We start from the raw sequence: 26,875 nt of genomic DNA, 5'->3' as shown, positions 1-26,875 counted from the left end.
CATCAGCGTGGTGGATTCAGGTCAAACAAAGTGTTCATATTAATTCAAAAAAGGACCAAACGAGTCCACACCCAAGTCCTCGCAGGGGTTGGTGCATCATGGGTGCAGCCATTCATGCAAGGTGGTGCGAGACGAAAACACACACATAATCAGCGCGCCATGCATCCTCCAGCTTCATGGCTAATTAAGTGTGTGTGTGTGTGTGTGTGTGTGTGTGTGTGTGTGTGTGTGTGTGTGTGTGTGTGTGTGTGTGTGTGTGTGTGTGTGTGTGTGTGTGTGTGTGTGTGTGTGTGTGTGTGTGTGTGTGTGTGTGTGTGTGTGTGTGTGTGTGTGTGTGTGTGTGTGTGTGTGTGTGTGTGTGTGTGTGTGTGTGTGTGTGTGTGTGTGTGTGTGTGTGTGTGTGTGTGTGTGTGTGTGTGTGTGTGTGTGTGTGTGTGTGTGTGTGTGTGTGTGTGTGTGTGTGTGTGTGTGTGTGTGTGTGTGTGTGTGTGTGTGTGTGTGTGTGTGTGTGTGTGTGTGTGTGTGTGTGTGTGTGTGTGTGTGTGTGTGTGTGTGTGTGTGTGTGTGTGTGTGTGTGTGTGTGTGTGTGTGTGTGTGTGTGTGTGTGTGTGTGTGTGTGTGTGTGTGTGTGTGTGTGTGTGTGTGTGTGTGTGTGTGTGTGTGTGTGTGTGTGGTCCAGAGAGAATTCCAGAAATAGATCATGCACAGTGAAACACTCGCCTGTTTTTCCTCCCTTTTTTGTTCCTCCGGAGGGATTTGTTCATCTCCCATCCAAAGGAATAATTGCATGCTTTTGCTCCTCTGATGTCTGTGAATATATATGTATCAGGTGCTACTAAAAATACACACTTCCAGAGGGGATGTGTGTGTACGTAGTGACATAGTTCTGCAGTCCTGATGCATGTCAATCCCATCCTCTCCTCCCTTTTTTGCGCCTTTATTTCCCCGTTGTTTTCCTTCTCGCCTCCCCCTCCTTACCTCTGTCTACCCCCTCTTCCTCCTCTTCCTCCTCCTCCTCCAACACCCCTCTCTGTCGCTCTGCTTTTTATAGCCATGTCTTCCCAGGGCTCTGCAGCTACAAAAGCCTTTTCATGTTGCCACTATAATTACAGCCTGCACACTCGCACACACACACACACACCCACGGACACGCATGCATACACACACAAACAGGGGAGAGGAGTGTCTGCGTGTGTGTGTGTGTGTGTGTGTGTGTTCTCTGCATGTGCTGCTATACACAAAAGGGTGAGCTATTTTTACCTCCCTCCCTCCCTCCCTCCCTCCCTCCCTCGCTCCCTCTCCTCCTCACCCCCCTCCTCATCTCTCTCTGCTGCTGCTGCTGCTGCCAGCCACATTTGCTATGCTGAGCACAGGCGGTATCAGTCCAACATCCCCGCTCTCACACACCGGACACACACACACACACACACACACACACACACACACACACACACACACACACACACACACACACACACACACACACACACACACACATATACACGGGCGCCGATGAAGGCTGCTCCCTCTGCGTCCCCCTCGTTTCTCCCCCCCCGCAGCCGGGCGTCTCTCTCTGCAGATTCACAGCTTGGCTTTCTCTCCGGTCATGCATCGGGCAGTTGCTCGGGAGGCAGCAGGCGCGCGGCGGCATGCGCTCGCAGCTCTGCAGATGACCTGAAGCGCGCTCACTTTGGACTGTAACCGGGGCTTTTTGTGAAGCTTGTCTCAATGTTGCGGACCATATTTGAAGCGGAGTGTGCTCTCTCTCCCACAGAGGGCATCCTGGGAAAGGAGCAGCCGCTGGAGGTGCTGAAGACATCGGCGCTCAACCACATCCCAACAGGTTGGACACTGTGTGTGTGTGTGTGTGTGTGTGTGTGCGTGTGTGTGCGTGTGTGTGTGTGTGTGTATCTCTGTGTGTGTGGAGATACGTGATTTCACTGTTAACCACATCCTGAGCGACTTTGCATGCACACTGTAGCCGATGTGATTGTTTCCGGCTGATGGTTGAAATATTCCCACTTTTAAATGCCTATTCTAATGCAGCCCTCACAGGTTTTATAAGTCTGAGGAGTCCATGCTTACTCCTGCACGTTTTGATTCATGCAGTGCCATTTTGTTGAATGGAAACACTGCCGCCCCAAATGTAGGCGAATGTGAAAACTGTTGTCGGATGTCTCAGGAGGAATGGCTGCCAAAAAATGTACCAAAACAAGCAGCTGTGCATATATTTGTGAGCTGTTTGATGCAGGCTCCTGAAGCAAGGGCTGAGAGAACCGAACAAGTCAGAGCTACCTTTTTACGAGCTTCTGTGTACCCAAAATATTCTCTCTCCGAATCCCCAATCTGCTGCTTCTGCAAGGAGGGCACAGTCATGTGTTGTACTGTATTTACAATACCTTCCTCTACCTCCAGCAGAGATGTAGAGGGACAGAAATAAAAGGGGGACAGATGGAGATGAGGTAATGTGAAGGAGAGTCTGAGGTAATATGCATGAGGCATCATCTAATTCCATAATGAGGAAGCTTACATGTTTCACCACAGAGAGTCATTTAGAAAATGGAAATAGTAAAAGTGATTCATAATTTCCTCGCTGTGCTTCTCGTGAGCTCCACCAGCCTGTTGCTTTTTCCTCACTGTGACCCAAAGCATCTTAACTCGCGTGTTTTGTTCCGCGTGCCTTCGAGCAAACGCTGATCAAAAACATTGAAATTCACTTGAGTGACTTCATCAGATATTCTGGAAATCTGTTGTCTTGGATACAGAGCTCCAGGGCCTCTACGCTGTGTGTGTACTGTATGTTTGTGTTAGACCCGGACAGTGTAGTCTCAGTGCACCTGTCTCCAATCACTGTAGCATCCCTCCATCGCAGCCTGCAGCAGCTCCCTCACAGAAACTGCATTGTTGCCTGAAAGCCCACTTCAGCACAGAGAGCCAGAAGTTTGTTAGTGTGCCGTTTTCAGATGTAAATCGGACCTTGGAGCCTTCTTTCAATATCGACCAAATATCCTAGTGTTTAGTCTTGTTTTGCCAAATTCAAGCTAGCAAGCTAACCTAGTGAAAGCCACGGTGTACAATTTCTTCATGTCATGTGCGTCTAGTCCCTTTTCTTTTAACTGTTTATGTTTTAAAAGCCATTTTAAACCAAATATGAATCACTGCAGTTGTATTCCGTGGCAGAAGATGATACATGCAGGGCTGAACCAACTGCGATTTCACTTTTTAAGCTGTTTTTAATGAAGCTTGGAATCAACTTTCTGGACCTTATACGGCTTCCTTTGTGTGCCGCGAGAAGCAGAGCAAACTGTTTTTTAAAGGCATGTTAGACCTGTTAATAGTATAAAACTGATAATACTGGTGACGCCTAATCATTATCTTCAACTGTGCACACACACTAGGTTAAAACACAATATATAGATATGAAAAAAAAGGCTTTAGAATGTTGATTTTGTAGCCCGAGCACACGGCCATAGTTGATTCAATCTTCACCTGTCAGCACTGCTTCAAGATTGGAAATGATGCAGCCAGTGTTTAAAGGTGAGGCTCACCTCTCAGTGAGGCCAAGCATGCTTAAAATAAACTCAAAGACCTGAACAAGTCCCTGCACGTCCGGCCCCTTCACCTTCACACGCCTCCGAGTTGTGTCTCTGCCTCACATTCAACCGTCTCCTTCCTGCTGGGCTGCGGCGCTGCAGACCGTCATGATGTCACCGAGACCGGGACAAGTCGCTGCTTGCTTTTTTGGCAGAACAGAACTCCCTGCACCTCTACTCGTCCCTCCCCTCCCCGCCCCGTCTCATCCTGTGAGAGGTCGCAGTGATCACAATCGGGGCTTTTATAACCAGGATGATCAACTCCAGCAGTTTGCATGGAGGCTAATTCACAGCAGCTGAGAGGAGTAGAGAAAGTAACGTAGGCGGATGTTCACGCTACCCACCCTCGGAGACCAATCAGTAAGCCGACCGCAGCTATTTTTCCAGCATCAACAGATGTGCTACTTGTTGCCTCTCATCGCACCCTTCTGCTAAATTCACCGTGAAACCCCGTGCAGAATAGCCTCTTCTTTGTCACGCTTCAAAAAAGGAAAAAATAAGCCTCATTTTGCCAAAGCTCTCAGTATGACATCTATGAATCGTAACGAGTGTGGCGCTCATGCAGTCGGACTCGGATATATACTCTGGGTCTCAAATCAGAGACGCCAGTTCTCTGCATTGTCTGGTATAAATAGATGTGCAATTGGAGCCAGAAGAGTTGTGGAGTGTGCCTGAGGGGTTGTAAACAGATTGTGATTTGTTGCGGGGAGATGGAGGGAAGAACGGTGGGAGGGAGCCACTGAGCAGAGAAGGACGCAGAAGGGCCGGAGGATAGGGCAAAGAGGAGGAGGAGGAGGAGGAGGAAGAGGCTGGAGGAGAGGAACCTGCTGAGAGGGAAGGAAGAGACATGTATGTGATCCTCAAATCATGAGTTAAGCAACTTGAAAGGTACTGTTTGCAAGAAAGGTCCAAATCATTCGGACCGGACATTACTCTGCATGCTCTCCGGGATAATGTCTGATTTAATATATTTGTGAATGGAGCCGGTGAGTTCAAGGCGAGCAAAAGGGCACATTGAAGATAGCGACGAACACGTGTTGCTCAAGACACAGTGACATTTGAAAATGGTTGTTTGTAGCTACGTTCCTCCGCGTCATGTCGCCACCCCTCGCCCAAACCAAACACAGTATTTCCAGTGAGCTTTGACGCGTCTGACACAGGCAGTCTTCTGTTCTGTGCCACGTGTGTGCACAGGAAACTCTTGACAAAGACATTATACTGGAGAACGTCTATCTGCATCTATCGAAGAGATTCTCTGTGTTCGAAGGGAAGAAGAGACGTGTGAGGTCCTGACTCTGTGTCTGCCTCAGATTCCAAAGGAAACTTTAGACAGAATAAACCTCACTTTGACAAACTGAAATTGAACCCTTGTCAAACTGACGTTGATCCAGGGTCTCAGATGTGTTTGTAAGACTGCTGCAGAGAGGGCGGCTTTGTCTTTGGGTTCCCTCTGAGAGCCCCCAGACTGTCTTCTATCCGCCACACATCAGTCCTCTCAGGTACGTGTCTGACGTCACCGCTCGTCCACAGAGATGAGCCGATATCAGAGTTGATCTTTTTTCAAGTGGAAGCCAAGTTAGCGTGATGTTTTTTTTTTTCACGGACACTACCAAACATGTTTCAAGGGTTCTTGAGATGATGTGGTGTGTGTGTGTGTTTTGAAAGTAGCTGAGCAAACACCCAGAATTCATGCAACATAAATTCTCTGGCAAATCCAGCATTGAAACTGGACCAAGAGTCATCTAGAAGACTATTGATTATATACTATATAAGTCTTTTTTTTTTTTTGTGGACATTTTAAAACATCCCCCGTGGACTTTGAGAAACGAGTCCATTTTGCACTTTACCATTTCAACCATGAACTGAGACAACAATGCTGCAGACGAATCATTATTTGCAGCCCTTATATAAATCTAACTTTATGTATTCAAGCCTCTAGTGTTTAAATATCTGGGGAGTTTTTGCTGGGCTTCACTCGAAACCATACTGTAGTTTTATTTGTTCGGGGAACATAGGCAAATGTCAGGACAGGAATTTGATGCTTGTGGTGTAAAGAATATAGCAGCTGAGTGAGAGAAGGACGCAGAGATATTTGATGCACGAGGAGGGTTTTCCCTTAGCCTTAGAAGCAAGCAAAGAGAGGAGAGAGGTGTGTGTGTGTGTGTGTGTGTGTGTGTGTGTGTGTGTGTGTGTGTGTGTGTGTGTGTGTGTGTGTGTGTGTGTGTGTGTGTGTGTGTGTGTGTGTGTGTGTGTGTGTGTGTGTGTGTGTGTGTGTGTGTGTGTGTGTGTGTGTGTGTGTGTGTGTGTGTGTGTGTGTGTGTGTGTGTGTGTGTGTGTGTGTGTGTGTGTGTGTGTGTGTGTGTGTGTGTGTGTGTGTGTGTGTGTGTGACGCTGGTTCCTGGAAAAGCAGAGGGCTGCAGAATAAACAGCCTGCATGCCTGAGACTGCCCTGTGATGTCACCACTGGGCAAACGAGGGAGGAGAGAGAGAGATAGAGAGAGAGAGAGAGAGGGGGGAGAGAGACGCCCATCAGGTTAAGCAGGAGAGGAGGATGAGCGAGGAGCAAAAAGTGACGAAGGTGAAGAGCAAGTCAGGGCGTGCGCTCTCATCCTCTGTGAAAGACTGGAGGGAGTGCATTGATAAGGAGGAGCTGCTGAGGAAGAGGAGGAGGAGGAGGAAGAGGAGGAGGAGAGCGCTGATGGGTAACAGCACCACTGATTCCCACCTCTCTCTTTCTGCGTCTCCCTCTTTTGTGTGGCTAGCAATTAGCGCCGCCGGTGTGACATTGATGCCACACGAGGTGTGTTTGTGCATCTGCGTGCGTCACCATCAATAAGTGCGTTGGGCTGTGTGTGTGTGTGTGTGTATGTGTGTGTGTGTGTGTGTGTGTGTGGGTGGGGGGGGAGGGGGTGGGGGTGTGTGTGTGGGGGTGAGTGTGTGTGTGGGTGTGTGTGGTGTCAGGGACTCAATATCCGTGGAACATTATGTACGGGGGAGAGTGTGTGTGAACGCGTTTGTGTGTGAGTTATGGATTTGCATTAGCTGGGATTGGAGCCGCAGCATCTCTGCTCCCATGTCTGTCTTTACACAGCTGACGTGCAATGATTGGCTTGTTTTTAAACTAGTGTTAGAAAAGATGACAGAACAAAGCTTATCAAATGAAAGGCTTTTTTCCCCACCTGGATGTCACTAGACACAGTGCATGTTCACTTTTGACAATGGCTAACCCTTAAGACTTAATATGGAGTCTGTGCTGCGTCCAGTCTAACAGTCTGAAGTCATCGACTAGGCAAACTGCAGGGTGACTCATGCATGTGCAGGTAGGACGACTGCAGGATTGAATGAGACTCAGAAGAAGACGTTTTTGTGTTTTTTGATACAAACTTTCTCTGCATAGTGATTAGAGTCTCTTCTAACAAGCCCCCTCTCTGCTTCTCTCCGGAGAAATGTACTACAGGTTGAAACATTAAGATGAATTTTCTCTTTGGATGCGTTATTAGCAGATTACACGTTGTTGTTGTTGTTGTTGTTGTTGTTGTTGTTGTTGTCTTCCCCACATGATGGAAGCCCTTGAGGACTTGTTGCATGTTGTTGCTCTGTTCTCATATTAATGACAACAGCTGCACGGGTGTGTTTCACCTGCTGCACCAAACACATTTCAGTTTCTATCAGCTCAATAACACGGAGAGATGTTTCTGTTTATTGTTAGAAGTCATAGCGGGCGTAAAGTGTATTTATGATCATTAAAGCCTCCTTAAGGGCACTTGCACACTTCAATTTGTGTGATTTTGTCCAAGTGTGACATCCCTAAAAATAATCAGGTCCTATGCTTTTGAGTCAATGTGTGCCTCTTTTATTAAAACACATTTCCAGGGCAAGCATCTCTGGCTCTGGCTGCGCGCTCCGTAAACATGTAAGCAAATAATCAGCCAATCGTCTCCTATTTATCCAGGATTTAATGGAGAGGAAGCTGCGTGATTGGAGGGCTTCCTGTGCAGGGATTTGTGGGTAGCTGACACGGCTCGAGGCCTGCACCTCGCCGGTTCAATGCCATCTTTGTCAGGTGACGCCGCGTGCAACTGCAGCGCTGGTGTGTGTGTGTGTGTGTGTGTGCAGAAAAGACTTTTAATACGTAACGCTTTATTGATTCGTTGAAGAAGATTGTTGATTTTTAGGAATAGAAGATGGTCACCCCCGTTTGGACGAGAGGTGCAGATTGATTACTTTTGGTATAAACAAAATATATTTGTCTGGGATGGCGGGTCGAGGAGCAATCAAATTACAGGCTTCTATCATGCTGGACATAAGGGTGTTTCATGATCTGCTAATTTAAATTAAATGTATCATTCTGATGTCACTGTGTGTTCAAGTGAGTGTGTTCATTTGTATGTGGTGCCCAACAGCATAATAGGGCCTCTTTAAATGGTTTCTCCATATATGCTATATAACTAATGTTCTTCACTAGAGTTTTAGAAATGAGAGAACTTATTAGCCTAGTGAAAAGCTTTGATTCATTTCTGAAGCCCTTTGAAGCTTGAAGCCAGATTTAGCCGCAGGTATCTTTTTATATTGAATACCATTTGGAGAGCATTCATTTAATCCTATTCAGCTAAACAATGTCTCTTCTTGCAGTAAATAAGTACATCACCAAGGAGACTAACAACCAAAATCACATTAAAAAAACCATTGACTTCAAGTTGAGGGAAAAAGAAGTGCTAAAAAAACGATTTCCCAGGTTTTTAGGACTCATTCCTGCATAGATGTTAAAGAACATAGATGTAGTGTTTGATTGAATCTGTGTCTCTCCACAGTGGACATCAACTCTGCGCTGCCCCTGCGTCTCCCCCCAGCAGCCATCCCCATGGACCTGCGTGTGGACCACCACCACCAGCAGCATCAGGTGTCGTCGCTCTCTCCGCCCGGCCAGCAGCAGTCGGGCCCCGGCTCCTCGCTGCGGGAGCAACAGCTGCAGCAGGAGCTCCTGACGCTGAAGCAGAAGCAGCAGATTCAGAGGCAGATCCTCATCGCAGAGTTCCAGCGGCAGCACGAGCAGCTGTCCCGCCAGCACGAGGTCCAGCTGCAGGAGCACATAAAGGTATAGCAACAATGACTATAAACAAGTACACTTATAGCTGCACGAAATGATAAGGTTTTATTTGACTTGCAGCCCAAACCGTTAGATTTAAAAGTGGCCTTAACAAAGCAGCTCTTGATTTAGTCTGCCACAGGATTGTTCATTAACTCACCAACAAAGAGCAGCTCCGTCAGCTTTAAACCACTTCGCTCTGAGTGAAGAGGCAGCAGAGAATAAGGAGGCACTCCGGCTTCATTGTCCTCAACTGAAGGGAATATATGAAGTGTTCAGATCCAGAAGAATGTGGGAAAAATGGACGCTTGCATTACAAATCTGAATCCTAATGCACCAGCCCTGCTGTTGCCGAACTTTCAAAATGTATTCAGGCACTTACTAAAATGTTTAATGTGATTCAAATATATAGTTAAAATCAACGCAGATCTAAAAGGGATGTCCTGCCATATAACGATAGAGATGAAGCTTGTATTGTAGTGAGCTGGAAATCTAAAAGTGAATGTGGATCAGCCCGCCCATCAGCTCTAATACTTCAGGACCCCTGAGAGTAGCAACCCAGCTCCTGTGGGGAAATGTCATACAATTACCCCACTGTTTGCTCCTTTGTAGAATATGACTGCTGTAATATCAATTTTAATATCCAGCTGAACTACTTATTTTTTTCAGGACTTATAATAAAAGTCTAAAAATGGATTACGGGCCCAGGAGATTAGATTTCAATGTGCAGGATTACTTTAGTTTGACTGAAATGATCTGAATTCCTCTCCGTTGCCTTTCTAAGACTGTAATCTACCAAAAGGAACACGGTCACGCCTAACGGCAATATTTGATCAGTTTACTTTCACTGCATGTAATCAATCTGTGACTTTTTTGAACACAGTTAATACACGCTCAGACATGCCCTTCTGTTTGTTTACGTGAGGGCAAATCAAATGTTTGACACGAGTGTGTGAATACATTATTTGCTGAAGGTGAGGTGAGCTAGCGAGAAAAAAAAAGTACATATCTGTCTCCTTCTCAAGTACAGTACTTCACTACTTTGTGTGTGTGTGTGTGTGTGTGTGTGTGTGTGTGTGTGTGTGTGTGTGTGTGTGTGTGTGTGTGTGTGTGTGTGTGTGTGTGTGTGTGTGTGTGTGTGTGTGTGTGTGTGTGTGTGTGTGTGTGTGTGTGTGTGTGTGTGTGTGTGTGTGTGTGTGTGTGTGTGTGTGTGTGTGTGTACGTTTCGTCAAGTTACTGAAATTGTTTCTTCATTTGCACGTTTTTATTTGCATTGTTTCTGAAGCTGCAGCTCATTTCTCCTAATGGCAATGTTTGGGTCTTTGTAATGCGCTTAAAGGGCATTGACAAACATTTCGTCATAGTTTAAGGTGACGAAATGAACCATTATGTGTGAAAAGTGCAGTGTGTAGCCGACGTTAAACAGTCATTCGAAGCCTCAAGTTAAAGAAATGTTCAATTGAAATGGCTTTGAAGAAGATTAACAAGCTTTCAATGGCATTTGTAGAATTGATTCAACGCTCTTATCCACTGTGAGTTCTTGGTCTCGTGGTCCACATTTATTTTATTTTGGACCTTATTTGTTTCAGACAAAATGCCAAACCCCAGCCAGAGTTATTCCTTCTGTTTGAAACCCTGAGCACTGCAGATTTGTTTACATGTAAAGCCTTTAACAGATGCTCTTCTCTTTATTTTCTGTGTGATGAGGAAGTGAGCAGATTGGATTATGTGTCTTTCTAAAGCTTCCGTTTAATAGTTTGTTTGAAAGCTTAAGTGTGTGGCCTGAGGTTTATAGCATTGCAAATGTTTTTATTTTACTGCCTTAAAAATCTGTTTAATTATTGCAGATGGCAACCTACCAGGCGCAGAATGTAAGTAGATCTTTGGAGAAGAGAAAGTGATGATTTCAAAATAAATGACTTAGTAATAAGCATAATACTAATAATCAAAAAAAGTAATAATAATACTTTAAAAAAGTAATAATAATACAAATAATACCATTTATTCATGGGGTGCTTTAAATGTACTCAAATACATTAATAATAATAATAATGTTTTATTCTTCCAGGGTTTTAAAAGGTACTCAAACTAACAATATTTATGACAATAATTGATCAGAACTTAAGTGTAAATGTACTGAAAATCTAACAAAAAATATTTCCGAAAATTTTACAGAAAATCCAGCAAAAAAAGAATTACTGTAAATTCACCAAATCACCAGGAAGTTATCTTTATGATCTCATCTTGCAGATTTAGAAGCGTCTCCTGATGCTTAGAAAAACTTTGAATAAATGTCTGTACGTTTTTCCACTGACATCACTCTGTTGTTCGTCCCTGCAGCAGCAGCAGGAGCTCCTGGCGTTGAAGCACCAGCAGGAGCTGCTGGAGCACCAGAGGAAGATGGAGAACCACCGTCTGGAGCAGGAGCTGGAGAAGCAGCAGCGCGAGCAGAAGCTGCTGCTGCTGAAGAACAAGGAGCGGGGGCAGGAGAGTGAGTTCATTGGTTCATCCCACCAGAATATATGGGTATATACTTGCAGGAGTTAAAAAGTACTTGTGTTTCCATTTCACTTGGAGAAGCTGTGTGTTTACCGTGGTAAACAAGTTGTATTAGCCGGTGGCCTTGGTGCAGTTTGAGCCGAGTTATTACGGCTGCCGGCTAGTGCAGCTCCCTCAACAGTTCATTGAGAGCCAGTCCTTGAGAGCAGTTTACACACTGTATGGAGAGTGGTCACACATCCAGTGGGTGTGCGTGTGTGAGACAGGAATCAAGCGTAAGATTTCAAACATTTTGCATGCTTTTTTTTGGGCAGTTTAAGTGTATTCTAATCTCTTCGTGCTCCCTTAGGTGCAGTAGCGAGCACAGAGGTAAAGATGAGGCTGCAGGAGTTTGTCCTGAATAAGAAGAAGGCACTCGCCCAGCGGAGCCTCAACCAGGGAGGCCTGCACAACGACGCTCCGTACTGGTACCGGTGAGGACAAATTCTTCACTTATGTCATCATTAGGCGAGATGGCGTTCATTCGTCTCTTTAAGACACCTGTTGACAGCAGCGGACGTCTTTAGCTTGGGTTAACCACAGACTTGATTTCACTCCTTGTACTGACTGTAAGCTAACAGGAAGCTAACTGCAGATCATTATAGGTTTGGATGCTATCCCTCCGACTGCATCTGAATAATGTATTGGATTGTGTCTTAATCTATCAGCGAGCTTCTTCCTCACCTGACTAAACAGAGACGGGAACTCACACACACGAGAGCAGGATATTAGCAGCTGATGATAGGGGCTCTTACGCTGAACGCTCGGCCTTGGGTGTTTATTGTAGCCCCTCTGGAGTTCTTTGTAGGTGTGCACACTTTCCCTTTGCTTTGCATTCACTGACTGGAAACACGGTTATGCAAACCTATTTATATTCGTGAGTTACTATTTTCTACCGTTGCAGTATTCAAATGGCAGATACACTAATATTTTATTGCCAGATCAGGACTGAAACGTTTCTTGCAGCGCAGCAGCTCAACAAGGACAAATATTGTCTGTCTTCTAAGAAAAGAAACAAGGAAACAGACATTTAACATACTATTCCAATCAGTATGTTCAAGACCATACAACGTACATTTGACCTGGGATTAAACTATGTATTTAATTTAAGGATTGAATGATGTGCAAAATAAATATTCCAATAAAATGCAGATACGGAACTAGAAAACCGTTACACAATCTTCATGTACAGTATAACCCAATGAAACGCCCACAAGTGATACAAACTTCTCTTTCTATATTTGCCTTTCTCTATCCGCTCATTGGACTCATCTGCCCCCTCAGTTTTGGAAGAGGAGTGTGTGTACATCCGCTTGTCAGGCACATGCATCTGGTCCGAAGCCAACCTCGGCTTAACTTTGCCCACAAACAGCACCTTATTCTGCAGTCAGCGAGCAGATGGCAGCACATGTCTGCAGCACTGCAGAGGGGTGGAGCGTTAATCATACGGATCTTTGACAGCCGTGAAGTTACTTTGCTCTGATTACTTATATGGTCTCCTGTCCATTAAGTAGTCTGGTCTAAGGCAATATATCTGTTCTGGAAAAGTATTAAATGTTTACTTTCCTATCTGAAAACTTGATACAAAGAGATTGCTGTTATGTATCATCAATCTCATCTGAAGTGACTCTAATGTGTTTTGTTTTTTAGGAAAACCCAACACAGCTCTCTGGATCAGAGCTCCCCTCCGCAGACGGGTATTTCCACCTACAACCACCCTGTGCTGGGCGTCTACAACCCCCGGGACGACTTCCCACTGCGAAAGACCGGTACGTTACACACACTCCCGTTAGTTATGACTTCCTGTCTTCGGCTGTTCCTGTCAGTGTTGAATTCCTTAAATTGTTCTGAATTTTCCCGCAGATTGATATGACTGCACATAATCTCTTGATCAGAGTGTCTGTTATCAAAAACAACAGACCACAGAATGTTCAAAATTGATCAGCGTTGAGTATTAGCTAAGCTGGATAATAATAACTTTTAACAGTGCAGAGCTGCTTATTTGCTCCTATGCAGGCTCACGTTCAGAGGGAATAACACACACAAACACACACACACACACACACACACTTGCAACTGTAATGTACAGCGCATGCAGACTCACGTTTCTCTGCACCATTAATCACATCCACATTAGGCTGTCAGGGTCTCCCAGCATGAAAGTGTTGGAGAAAAAGCGTAGGAGGTTCAATGGTTCAATAGAGTGAGAGAAGGGATTTAGTATATTACCACTCTTTCGTGGTACTACTTTGTGTTGTTGGACCTTTCTGCTGCCTTTAATTTAGTTTAATGATTGCATATTAAAACTAACTGGCTCTGATAGATCCTACTCGAGGGTTTTTTCTTCTACTCTAGCTGTGCAACAATTACTTTTGGGGTCCCCCAGGGCGCTATCCTCGGCCCTTTATTGTTTTCAATCTGCATTACACCTCTGGGTCAAGTAATTCACAGCTGCAATATTTCTTTTCGCTGATGATGCACACCATAAACCCATCAGACCCATACTGTGTTTACTCACTGCTTAAGAGGTCTGAAATATTGGAGGTCCAATCCTTTTTTAAATATTTATTGCTTTTTAAAACCTTATATGTTTTGTACTTTTAATCAGTTTCAGCCAAATTAAACCATTTCCCGGTCCAAATGGAGGTCCTAACTCATTGGGTGTTTTTCTTAATTTGATTTAAATTGCAAAAAACAAATTTTCAACAGCCGTTTGTTAACTCAGAAGCCTCCTTAGGAATGAATACATTTCTTGAATTTCCGTTAAGTTCACTCTTGTTTTGTATGCCCAGCTATATAACCTATAATCATTTGCTTTATTCCCCGAGAAACCAATTGACCACCTTGAGCTTCAAGAACACAACAGGCAGGGCAATTACATCTGATTTTAAATTGACTTTTAAATTAGTTTTATAGTGTTGCTTTGAGTTGTGATACTCTCTAATTGTCCTTCATCTGTTCAGGACTTTTTAATCTTGAACAAATAAACTACCAAAAAACTTAATGTGTAGAGTAAGAAAGGACGGTCGCTGGAGTGTTAGTTTGTTCCATGATCTTTCTGTAAGGCTGGTGATGCTGTTTTCCTGCAGAGAGAGGAGAGGACCTGTGCCCTCCTGATATTTGCCCACAGCGATGACGTGCTTTGTGGGTTTACTTATGGTAATGCCAGCCTGGAGAGGTTAGAGGCTCTTTATTTCACCCAACGGCCATAAAGTACACGACTGGCTCCCTGGGCTACCAAGCAACGGCCATACGAAGCAACAGCGCTCTTTTGTGTATCTCACATCCTCTTTTCCATTTTATGTATCCGACTCTGATTCAGAGCACAACAAGAACAGTTCAGATTCATGCCAAAATGAACCGTTAGCCTGAAATCTGTGTGATCAAATTATAAACAGAAATGCTGATTAACGTGTTGCATCATTTACACCGTGGAGTGGAGAAAGAGTTGCGTGACTAGTGGTGCCTCCTCAGATAATTGGCCGCCTTTTAAAATCATGAACTCCTCTGGTACGGTCAGCTTTCATGGTGAGGGAGTGAGCATTACAGGAACATAGATATTCTCACATACACATGAGTGCCCCCAGATATCTGAGGAAAGGGTGGGAATGTTCGGGGGCCTCGCAGAGCATGGCATGATGTTCCTGTCTTTTTCTAGGGCAGGCAGTGCTTCACATGGAGACAAAAGCTCAGACAGGCTGCATACAGTACCCGGCACACAGCCTGCCTTCAGTAAACATGCGGCCGTCTGAATATAGGATGTCACTCACATATGCAACCTCTCACCTCCGTGGTGAGGCCCATTTCAACGTGACGACAATGCACCATCTGTTCATTGATATCATGTGTGATCGCATGTGCTAATGCTTCCCTCCGGCCGCTAACAAAGCTTCTCATTCTGTTTGAAGTAGGTTCAAAAATACCACGACACATTAAGGTCATGTGTGAGCTCCAATTATAACCAATAGATGACGTTTAGTCCTACTTTCCTTACTTTCAGTTAATTCGTTTCAAAATAAGACTTGTAGAGATTTGTATGTGGAGCCACTCATTTATATCCGTCTTGTTACATACATAGGAAAAAAGAAATTAGATATTATAATTGATTCTTTTATTTTGATGCTACTTTATACTTTTACTCCATTACATTTATTTTACATATTCAGTTACTTTGCAGATTACATTTATTTATAAGTTATTTAGAAAAATAAAGACCTTTTTCTTAGAACATTAAAGCATGGAAACATGTCACAGAAGACGCACATTTATTTGAATGGGAAAATAATTAGAAGAATGTTTCCCTAAATGATAATCCAGGGAAGTTAGCACCAGGAGTTATCTGCACGTTCAGAATACAAGTTAAATTCCAGCGGCAGATTAATCAGGGTTAGTGATGTCCCACAGTTGGATTTAGCTCCCCTTTTGATGATTAAAATTTGGATAATGAATAGTGAAATTACCCGAGGCAGCTGATTGGCAGGGCAAAGTAAACAGAGATTTAGCCTCCGTGTCCGGAGCCAAGGTGACATGCTGTTCCCGTCTCCTGTCTCCATTCACAGCCCTGTGACAGCAGCGACAAAAGGCCTTCAGGAAATCAGGCTCCCAAATTAGAGCTAATTGCTTTTCGAGCCTCGATGTTGTTTGGAGAATGGATCAGAATTTGGCATTGGGAACGTGCAGACAGGTTTCATAACAGCGAGACAGAATCGATGTGCAGCTTAAAGACTGCAGCTCAGGTAACTCATGCAGCGTCTGATTGATCCGTCCAGAGCTGCACCGTTTAACATGACAGAGGCTCCGCGGGGGGCCAGAGTCAGAAAACCACACAGTTATCATAGAAGGCGATAGAAGGAGGAGAAATTGTGGAAATGGCACACTTCAGTTCAAGGTGGTGTGTTAACTAGTATTATATCGAGGTACTTTTAAAAAACTGGAGTGTTACCATTTTACTAAATACTTCTACTCCACTACATCTCAGCGGGAAATATCGTACTCTTTATTGCAATACATTTGGTTGACACTTATAGTTACTAGTTATTTTTTTATTAAATAACATGATAATAATTTATTTATTTATGTTTGAATTTTATTTATTTCAATATACTGTATATACTTTTTTTTTCTTTTTTTTATATATATATAATTATATCTTGTATATTATATATTCTAACATATATGTATATATACTTAAAATATATAACACATTTAAATATATGTGTGTTTATATGTATATATATCTAAGAAGAATGCCTACACAAAGTACAAAAATCCTGTCTTCCTTTTATATCAAATGTTTTGTAACATTGTAATCCTGCTTGTACTGTACAAGTAATCTGAATACTTCTTTTTGAAATGTTACTGTAGGAATGTGTTGCATCCTGATGATGTAATCCCATTGCTCTCGAGGCTGTCTGTATGACATGATGATAAACTGGCAGGGTGTGAAATCTTCCCTCCCTCTCTGTGACAGTGGAGCGTTCACACTGTTAATGAATGAATGAATGATGATGCCGGCTCTCTCTCTCTCTGTCTCTCCTCTCAGCCTCCGAGCCGAACCTGAAGCTGCGCTCCAGGCTGAAGCAGAAGGTGAGCGAGCGGAGGAGCAGTCCGTTGCTGCGCCGCCGGGACAGCCCCATCACCACCGCCAAGAAACGCTCGCTAGACATGGCAGGTGAGGAGACACACAGCCGTGGGGGTTCAAAAAGTTTACAACGCTTTTAGGAGGGGATAACAAATACACATGCAGTGTTGTTAATCCTGAGCATATTTGTTGACAGCCCTAAGTGATTCGTTTGTATTTATTTATATATATATATATATATTTTTTGTATGTGTTTCAGACTCTGCGTGTAGCAGCGCCCCAGGCTCAGGCCCCAGCTCCCCGAATAACAGCTTCAACAACATCCACAACGAGAACGGCATCACTCTGTCACTCAACAACTCGGAGGTAACACACACACTCAAGTAAATCAAGCACCCTATGTTAAGAGGAATTCCTATATTGAGTATTATCATAGGATCTACCTCTCTTGGAGATTTGCAGATGAGGTTTAGTCTTCTCTTGTAGACACTTTTCAAGCAACCATCTTTTTTATATTCACCAGTGGGGTATTTTATGTTGTATAACCGACCCTTTTTTCAGATCTAAAACAAACGACATTGCCTTACCAGGGCACAAGTAGTGGTCAAATGCTGTATTAGGGTGGAGGCCTTTGTTAAGGGTGCAACTGATCTCTTTCCTCACGTATGCACACCTCCTGCTGTTTCTCATATTTAGTTTTAAATGTGCTTCCCAGGCGTGTCTGGTGCAGCGGCTGTGCAGCGGTGCTGATCGGGGCTCCATTTGCCAGCTGTCCCTCTACACCTCCCCGTCTTTACCCAACATCACCCTGGGGCTCCCCGCCACTGCCACGGCCACGGCCGCCTCCAACGTAAGGACGGAAATTACTCGTACACTTTTTATTATTTAAAATCACCTCCACGCTCACTCTCTCTCTCTCTCTCTCTCTCTCTCTCTCTCTCTCTCTCTCTCTCTCTCTCTCTCTCTCTCCGTCTCGCCTTGAAGGTGACCTCGGTGCAGCAGGACGGAAGTCTGCAGCCGGCCCTCTCCCTCAGCCCCCCCTTCCTCTCCGGCGGTCACCTGACGCCCTACCTGTCCGAGGGCGGGGCGGGGTCAGGCGGGCACGGAGCGCACAGTCCTCTGCTGCAACACATGGTGCTGATGGAGCAGAGCCCCGCACAGAGCCCCCTGGTGACAGGTACTAACATTTAGGGAGGTCACATTTCTCAGCCAATATCGATGTTTCCTTGGTATTTCTTACTTTTGATACATTAAGTTCATTAAGCTGATGATACCTCTGTATTTTCTGTTATTCTGAAATGGGCCTTTGTGCAGATTGAGTACACTTTGATGCTATATTTTAAGTAGTAAAACTAAAGGATCTTCCAACACGTGTGTCACCTTTTTTCTGATGTGCCGATGGCAGTAAATCAGACGAACACGGGCCGATGCCGATCTATAAAAGCTAGTGATCGACGGTCATAAAGTGGAGCCATGTTAGCTCCAATATCTATCTATCTATATCTGGTTAAAACACGTCTCTGTATAAAAGTATTATTTGTGATGTGTGTGTCCGCTGTGCACGTGTGCCCCCTCACATTGACAGACCTCCATTCACTAGCTCAGACTAATGAGCTCCTTTCATATGTCAGCGTATGCCATGAGAGTGTGACACGGCCGCATTGTGAGCCCTTTCCCATCAACTCATTCATTGACTGCTGCTATTTTCAGCAGGGCCGCGCCAGCACCGAATGGCCATGATGACGCACAGTGCAGACGCAACTATGAGTGTAACCACGCAAAAGAAAAACAAAACAAAAATTCAAGCGCCCACGCAGAGGGGGGCTCCAACAGCCCAGATGCATCAATTCAGTTGTTAAAGTCATGTATTTAAACAAATCCTTACCATATTCAAGATCCAATCGTCATAATGGCTTCCTTTTTTTTAATCAAGTCCTTTTCTTGGGACAAAAAGGTCACAAATATAGTTTATTTTATAATTTACAGCTGTTACATCAATTTTGTCTGAAACAATTTGAAAACAATTTAGTTTGTTCTCAAATATTTTCCCAGGCTCCATCCACTTCCTTCACCATATATCATATATGTATCTTTCATTTTAGGGCAGTGCCTTCTACCTTTGCTTTTAATCTGGAAAATTGTGTCTACACTTTTCACATTTCTCCAAAATAGTGACAAAAATAGCCCTGGCAGACACAGACACATGGATCAATGTGACACCTAGTCTAAATACTTCATAGCTTTCCTAAACAACCAGGTCCACCTTATCTAAACTAAAACGACTCCTGGAGATTCAAATGGAGCTCAATTATTAGACACTGGTATGAGATGTGAGCATAACTTCTTTGTAGACAAGTCTCTGTGTATTAAATACTGATTGTATTCCAGTTTGACCCTCAAATAAAGCACTGGAAATGTACTTGGAAGGATGCATGATGTTGAAACAGTGACATTAGTATCTAGTAGGGACATAGAGCAGGAAATGAAAGCTTCCTTTGTGTCCCAATCGAACGTAAAACATGACGCACAAAGCATGCTCTATCCTCCTGTCTCCGAAGCAACTCATCAACTCATCCGTCTTGTGTTTCTCCTCCTATTGTAACTAAACTCCATCTTGTTTTGTGTCCAAAGGTGTGAGCGGCCTCTCCATGTCGCCGGCAGCGTCCATGGCCAAGCTTCAGCGGCAGCACCGGCCCCTGGGGAGAACCCAGTCGGCCCCCCTCCCTCAGGGGAGCGCCGCTCAGGCCCACGCTCAGGCCCTCGCCCTGCAGCAGCTGGTCGTCCAGCAGCAGCACCAGCAGTTCCTGGAGAAGCACAAGCAGCAGTTCCAGCAGCAGCAGCTCCACCTCAACAAGGTACTGCCTTTCTCCCCGGCGCCACATTGATGCGTATCATTTCTGCATTCAAATATCTAAAGGGAGTAGACCAATTGGATTTATTCTGTTGCATAATTCCAAATCTTTCCACTGATTTTCAAATCTAGAGAAATCTGTCATTTTAATCGAAGTCTTTTTTATTTGATTGCCTGTCACATATCATCCAGGAATTGTCATAAATGGACTTTTTAGCCAGTTCTTAAGCCGTATTTTTCTGAAACTGAAAGCAATCATCAGAGGCCGCCATATTGGATTTTTCAACATGAAACTGATTTATTTTGTGTTTTCACCGGTTTCACTCACTGTGTATGCTTGTTTTGGAGAGGAGGGGACTTCTGGTTCAAACCTCATTGACGTATGGATCTTCAGTTATCACAGACGCAAGCTGAGTAAACATGAGTGGCAAATTTGCTCACAGTGGCTTCGGGGCATCCGTTCTCTGTTGATCTCCATCTGGGAAACACAGATTTTTTTATTAAGTGCTTTTTATCACCGGGACCATTTTGTTTTGAAGAGCAGGAGACCTCTGCGGGTAATTCGGCTGCAATGTCAAACTCCCATGATTCAACGCTGCTGCATTAAAACCACGACACTGACACACCTATTAACAGAAACTCACAATTGAAGATGTCAAATTGAAAACAGGAAAACCTTTCTGTGCCTAAAACTGCCAGGCTAAAAATAACAACGAGTCCATCAATCCTCCAGTGTACATTTTCTTGTGGCATCTGCAGTTTTATCTTTATTTTTTATTCAGTTTGAATGCAAATGGTTCCTTTTCTTGTAGAGTAGGAAGAAGGCTGACGGGAGATCTGACATTATATTTAAATAGGCGGATAATTAATTGGGGCTATAAGAGCAGCAGCTGGTGTGTGTGTGTGGGGGTGTGTGTGTGTGTGTGTGTGTGTGTGTGTGTGTGTGTGTGTGTGTGTGTGTGTGTGTGTGTGTGTGTGTGTGTGTGTGTGTGTGTGTGTGTGTGTGTGTGTGTGTGTGTGTGTGTGTGTGTGTGTGTGTGTGTGTGTGTGTGTGTGTGTGTGTGTGTGTGTGTGTGTGTGTGTGTGTGTGTGTGTGTGTGTGTGTGTGTGTGTGTGTGTGTGTGTGTGTGTGTGTGGCAGCAGTGTTATTTCAGGAAGTCTGTGAAGTCCTTCAGTTTATTCTTTATCTTTTACTTCTTCGTCTCTTTGTTGTAAATTTGTTAGCGAGTAGGCGAATTATAGCAGGTATGTAAAGCAGTGTGTGTTAGTGTGTGTGTGTGTGTGTGAGGTTGTTTGTGACTGTGGCCGAGACAGTTGCCACGGACTGCGAGGTAACTTTGTGCTGCCATGGCAACAGAGCGGAAGCCTATTCTTTATATGGTCAGGGAGGAAGTGAGCAGAGTACTCGCTGGAGGAGAGGTGGGTGGATGAAACAAGGGATTACCTCTCCCCCTCCTCCTCCTCCTCCTCCTCCTCCTCCTCCTCCTCCTCCTCCTCCTCCCCTGATCTAGGCTGACTCCCTCCATATGAGGCTTTCAGTGTCAGCCTTTTAAACAAACATCTCGATAACAGCCTCAAGGAGGGATGAGTTCCGAACAAAATAAGAAAATATCAATGAAAAATGAAGTGAATTCAACTCTGTAAAATAGTGTATTCTTAATTGTCCGATGTGAGTAATGCTGTTAGTAAGGGAATATAGCAGAGGAGGGCAGCGGGGTCGGACACACACACACACACACCACACACACACACACACACACACACACACACACACACACACACACACACACACACACACACACACACACACACACACACACACACACACGCTTTCTCTCTTTCTCTCTCTCTCTCTCTCTCTCTCTCTCACTCACACACACACACACACCTGTAGCTAGAAACCGTTTTCTGGCTGCCCCCTCTCACATCATTAACACTCACACACTGTGTGCCGGGCCGCCTGTGAAAATGAATGAATGGGAATCTGAATCCCCACTCTGAGAACAGCAGGCCCCAGAACGAGTCGATGAAAGACAAAGTAAATGACAGCAGCCCAGCAGGGAGCGAGGAATGCCTCTGTTTCCACCAGACACGTTTTTGCCCCGCAGTACAGGCGGCAGAGCGGCCACTCACATCCAATTAGAGCGGAGCGGCTTGAAACGAGCGAGACACAATCATCTGACGGAGTAATCCAAAATAAGCTTGTTAAAGGAAGAAAGGAGTGATCTGCCAGGAATGTGTGTGTGTGTGTGTGTGTGTGTGTGTGTGTGTGTGTGTGTGTGTGTGTGTGTGTGTGTGTGTGTGTGTGTGTGTGTGTGTGTGTGTGTGTGTGTGTGTGTGTGTGTGTGTGTGTGTGTGTGTGTGTGTGTGTGTGTGTGTGTGTGTGTGAGAACGCAGCCTCACACGTCGGAGAGGATTTGTCACATCCTGCGGTTTCCCTTGTGTTTTCAGATGATGACGAAGCCCAGCGAGTCGCCCGTGGGCCGGCAGCACCAGAGCCACCCGGAGGAGACGGAGGAGGAGCTGAGGGAGCACCAGGACGGAGGAGCGCTGCTGCCGGGCGTCACCGTGAAGCAGGAGCCGCCCGACCCCCAGGAGCTGCAGGAGGAGGCGCTGCTGCAGCACCGGGAGAGGCAGGCGGAGCAGGAGCTGCTCTTCGGACAGGTGAGGATACAGGAGAGGTGGAGAGAAACACACATTCATGTCTTTAGGGCTCTTTGTGCTGATGTCTGGGACGCTGAGGGAAACAAAGCTGTGTGTTGGCTGCCATCTTTTGGCCATAACTTGCACTTGCAATATGCAGTACTGTATTTTGAGTTTGTGACATTTATCATGGTCCTCCCTCACTATACTGCTGTCAGACTGAGCTGTGAAGCCCATTCACATCTTTCTGTGGCTGCTGATAGTGAGAAAACACTGTCAAACCAATGTAAGATTGCACAAACAGATGATAAAGAGGATTAAGCTAGTCTGTCGTACATCATCGTTTGTCAAGATATCCTTGTCATAGAAACAAAAAAAAGCTGTCAGAAAAAAGGCGCTCTGTGGACACAGGCATTCAAGCTTTTGACTAAACTACAGCTGCAGCATTCCTCGCCTTTATTTATGTGTCCCTGTGTGTGTGTATGTGTGTGTCTGTGAGCAGCAGGCCCTGTTATTGGAGCAGCAGCGGATCCACCAGCTGAGGAACTACCAGGCCTCCATGGAGGCTGCCGGCCTCTCCATCTCCTTCCCAGGACACCGCCCCCTCTCCAGGGCTCAGTCTTCCCCGGCCTCCGCCTCCTCTTTCCCCATCAGCGTCGCGCCATCGGACCCCCCCGTCAAACCACGCTACACCACAGGTACGCATCCGCAGCATTTTCGAATACGGAACAAAAGCACTTTTTGGGTGTTTATTTTTTATCCTGTCACCTGAGATTCACTTCCTTCTGAAGCAGAGGGGACTGAAATGAAACCTGTCCATCCGAGAAATGACACAAAAGATTTAAAAAAGAGCATTTGTTCCTGACTGAGTGTCATTCAGGGCTATAGAGTGTGTTCCTGCAACAGAGTCCAAGATATTTTAAAAACAGTCTCGCCTACTTTACTCCCACTCTGTTCCAAACTGCATATATAATGTAGGAATGTCTCAGTAACATATTAATGCATCAGAAACAATGTGAGAGCTGAAATCAAACGGGAACAATGTTCTGCTTCTGTGACACTCAGCTCTGTAATATATGTTATATTGTAAATAACTGTATCGCTGTGTGTGTGTGTGTTTCCAGGCCTAGTGTACGACTCTCTGATGCAGAAGCACCAGTGCATGTGTGGAAACACCAACAGTCATCCGGAGCACGCCGGACGCATCCAGAGCATCTGGTCCCGTCTGCAGGAGACCGGACTCAGATCGCAGTGTGAGGTGTGTAACCGGAGGAAAACACTCCACAGTGAACATTCCATAACGTAGTAAACCTGTATGATAACTTGTGTGTGTGTGTGTGTGTGTGTGTGTGTGTGTGTGTGTGTGTGTGTGTGTGTGTGTGTGTGTGTGTGTGTGTGTGTGTGTGTGTGTGTGTGTGTGTGTGTGTGTGTGTGTGTGTGTGTGTGTGTGTGTGTGTGTGTGTGTGTGTGTGTGTGTGTGGTGTGTGTGTGTGTGTGTGTGTGTGTGTGTGTGTGTGTGTGTGTGTGTGTGTAGTGTATCCGTGGGAGGAAGGCCACTCTGGAGGAGCTGCAGACGGTTCACTCTGAAGCCCACGTCCTGCTGTATGGAACAAACCCTCTCCGACAGAAACTAGATTGTAAGCACACACACACACACACACACACACACAGGATTTACTAAGATGCTAATAGCTACCTGTCACTAATTTCACATTTATTTCACCAGGTTCAATCACTCCCATGTTCGTACGGTTGCCTTGTGGAGGGGTCGGGGTGAGTTTCATTCATAGGGGAAATAAAACGGTTTTCTAAAATGCAATATAGTAATATAAGAACATGTAGATTTTCGTATTCTTATTTTTTGTGTGAGAATAACTCAGGGCTTGTGTTTGCAGGTGGACAGCGACACCATCTGGAACGAGGTCCACTCGTCGAGCGCCGCCCGGCTCGCTGTGGGCTCTGTGGTGGAGCTGGTGTTCAAAGTGGCCACTGGAGAGCTGAAGGTAAACACCCTCACACTCCTCTGGTCACTTCTTCATCATATCAAATACATTATGAGGATTTAAAGTGCTTGAAAGTTTGAGAAGAAATGACCTTGATACGTTTTGTTGGATGTTTTAAATAATTCTAGCAGAGTTTAATAGATTGTGTTGTGGTTCACCATTACTTTAAAAGAGGAAACACTGAGTTGGGATCAGTGACTAACAACTTCCTCTGTGTCTGCAGAACGGTTTTGCTGTGGTCCGCCCTCCTGGACACCACGCAGAGGAGAGCACTCCCATGTAAGTACACAAACTTCATATGCATACATAAAGCGCAGGAACAGGCTAGTCTGGAGCACAAATGACTCAAACCATTGAGTTAATCTGCACATAAAGTCCAAAATGCTTCATTTCCTACCGAAATAGACGATTTTCTTTGTTTCAGGGGTTTCTGCTACTTCAACTCTGTGGCCATCGCAGCCAAACTGCTGCAGCAGAGACTCAACGTCAACAAGATCCTCATCGTGGACTGGGTCAGTCTCCTGTTCTGTTTTTGAACACAGTAAAGTGTTCCATCAATTGAAAATCTGCTCAAAGAGGGTCCCATTAAAGGGTCTTGAACATATTGTAAATATTTGTTTTCCCTTAATATTTGTCCTTGTGTTATAATATCACATTGACCATATTGTGTGTGTGTTGTCTAACCGCAGGACGTTCACCACGGCAACGGAACCCAGCAAGCGTTCTACGACGACCCCAACGTGCTTTACCTGTCCATTCATCGCTATGACGACGGCAACTTCTTCCCTGGAAGTGGGGCACCTGACGAGGTGAGTGTGCAGTAACAGTCCCAATGCATTGTGGGAAGCAGTTTGCCCAGGATTCAGTGTGCATATGTGTCTTATTAAAACACTTTTAGTATAAAGCTTGAGGCAAACTAACAGATGAAATATTTGTTTTTAATTTCGTTTTTTCTCTTTGTCTCCCTGCAGGTGGGCAGTGGAGCCGGCGTTGGGTTTAACGTCAACGTTGCATTCACTGGAGGCATCGAACCTCCCATGGGAGATGTGGAGTATTTGGCTGCCTTCAGGTACCAGAAACAAAATCAGACAGTACATAATGTAGAGAAAGTACTTTTGAAAAATTGTGATTGGAAAATAGTGACAAATCTTTTGCATTTAAATCTTGTCTGTTGTTCTGAATCATCTTCTCCCTCCTCCGTCAGGTCCGTGGTGATGCCCATAGCCAACGAGTTTGCCCCGGACATCGTGCTGGTGTCTTCAGGCTTTGATGCGGTGGAAGGACACCCTCCTCCTCTCGGAGGCTACGTACTGACGTCTAAATGTGAGTTCAGGATATCTGAAATATATATTTATCAAATATTTAAATAATAGACTTGCCTTGGCATTTTATGGGTTCATTTCTGTAAAATGTTCGTTTTAATTTCTCGGGAACTTTTTTGGTTGGATGCTATGTCATTTTACACAAGATTTATGGAAAAATAACAATGAATTTCCAGTAAATGTTCCTGTTGTATTTTTGGTAAATTCACACTTTCTGTGAATTGTGTCCTTATTTCACGCTGCAGCAGTGAACCACACAAACAAAGAGTTTGATGCTGGAAAAGTTTAGTTACCGAGGAGATTTGTATGCGTGCTCACACTTCCTGTAACCTGTCCTCCTCCAGGCTTTGGCTACCTGACCCGGCAGCTGATGACCCTCGCTGGGGGCCGCGTGGTCCTGGCTCTGGAGGGGGGCCACGACCTGACCGCCATCTGCGACGCCTCGGAGGCCTGCGTGGCTGCGCTGCTCAGCCAAGAGGTGAGGAGGTCGCCCTGGCAACATGCTCATCCAAATCCTAATGAATGTGTTTGATCAAAGTAGGACAGTGCAGACAGAGAGTCATCCATTTTTTTACTACTGCTATATTTTAGTATTTATATCTCAATCTACATAATTCAACTTTACTGAATGCAAACGTGTGTGGACTACAACGGCCATTTTGAGCAATGGAATTACAAAAAGCAACATATGTAGAAGCACATATGAGGAATTTGAAATGAAACTATACCAAATCAAATCATATATAATATGAATATACCAATATCCCATTGGATAAAAGCGTCTAACAAGTAACATGTAATATATCATATGGGGTTAAGGAATCCGGTCGTGTGAACGCAGCCTCTTGCAGTGTGTTTATATTTATCTGTGTGTTTCTGTCCCGTGCAGCTGGACCCGCTGCCGAAGGCCGTCCTGGAGCAGAGACCCAACCCCAACGCTGTTCGCTCTCTAGAGAGAGTTATAGAGATTCACAGTGAGTGAACCCTCCATAACACACATACAGTATATATATATATATACCGTATGTTTCTAATAATGCACTTAACCTCCATCAGGTAAGTACTGGCGCTCGGTGCAGCACTTCTCCCCGCTACTGGGACTCTCCCTGCTGGAGGCGAAGCGCGGAGACTCGGAGGAGGCGGAGGCCGTCAGCGCCATGGCCTCGCTGTCGGTGGCCAACACCACCGCCATGGACCAGAGGTAGAGCAGCTCCACCCTGCACAGAAGCATCTGTATAGTTATCAGCCTTTTGGAGCT

General features: G+C 45.0%; 1 protein-coding gene across 5 annotated transcripts in view; it reads left to right on the top strand.

Annotated features, from left to right (window-relative positions):
• LOC307031007 (histone deacetylase 4-like) overlaps positions 1-26,875 on the top strand; it is a 40,969-nt gene that overhangs the window by 11,176 nt on the left and 2,918 nt on the right. For 2 of the 5 annotated variants that reach the window (XM_079667695.1, XM_079667696.1), the window contains exons 3-27: positions 1,775-1,843; positions 8,405-8,688; positions 10,527-10,550; positions 11,020-11,170; positions 11,528-11,651; positions 12,868-12,986; positions 16,760-16,888; positions 17,058-17,164; positions 17,514-17,648; positions 17,783-17,975; positions 19,430-19,653; positions 22,101-22,313; positions 22,795-22,990; positions 23,417-23,550; positions 23,827-23,929; positions 24,019-24,065; positions 24,188-24,295; positions 24,519-24,574; positions 24,720-24,807; positions 24,985-25,104; positions 25,267-25,364; positions 25,500-25,618; positions 25,962-26,095; positions 26,507-26,591; positions 26,674-26,818. In XM_079667695.1, the coding sequence (XP_079523821.1) occupies positions 1,775-1,843; positions 8,405-8,688; positions 10,527-10,550; positions 11,020-11,170; positions 11,528-11,651; positions 12,868-12,986; positions 16,760-16,888; positions 17,058-17,164; positions 17,514-17,648; positions 17,783-17,975; positions 19,430-19,653; positions 22,101-22,313; positions 22,795-22,990; positions 23,417-23,550; positions 23,827-23,929; positions 24,019-24,065; positions 24,188-24,295; positions 24,519-24,574; positions 24,720-24,807; positions 24,985-25,104; positions 25,267-25,364; positions 25,500-25,618; positions 25,962-26,095; positions 26,507-26,591; positions 26,674-26,818 (3,205 nt within the window). Of the gene's footprint in view, positions 1-647; positions 1,844-8,404; positions 8,689-10,526; positions 10,551-11,019; positions 11,171-11,527; positions 11,652-12,867; positions 12,987-16,759; positions 16,889-17,057; positions 17,165-17,513; positions 17,649-17,782; positions 17,976-19,429; positions 19,654-22,100; positions 22,314-22,794; positions 22,991-23,416; positions 23,551-23,826; positions 23,930-24,018; positions 24,066-24,187; positions 24,296-24,518; positions 24,575-24,719; positions 24,808-24,984; positions 25,105-25,266; positions 25,365-25,499; positions 25,619-25,961; positions 26,096-26,506; positions 26,592-26,673; positions 26,819-26,875 lie in introns of those variants that run through there. The other 3 variants (XM_079667694.1, XM_079667698.1, XM_079667697.1) reach the window with 3 other exon arrangements.

Source organism: Notothenia rossii (assembly GCF_949606895.1).
Source record: "Notothenia rossii genome assembly, chromosome: 3".
Taxonomy (NCBI): domain Eukaryota; kingdom Metazoa; phylum Chordata; class Actinopteri; order Perciformes; family Nototheniidae; genus Notothenia; species Notothenia rossii.
The sequence above is the reverse complement of the archived record's forward strand: the minus strand, read 5'-3'. Positions and strand labels throughout refer to the sequence as shown.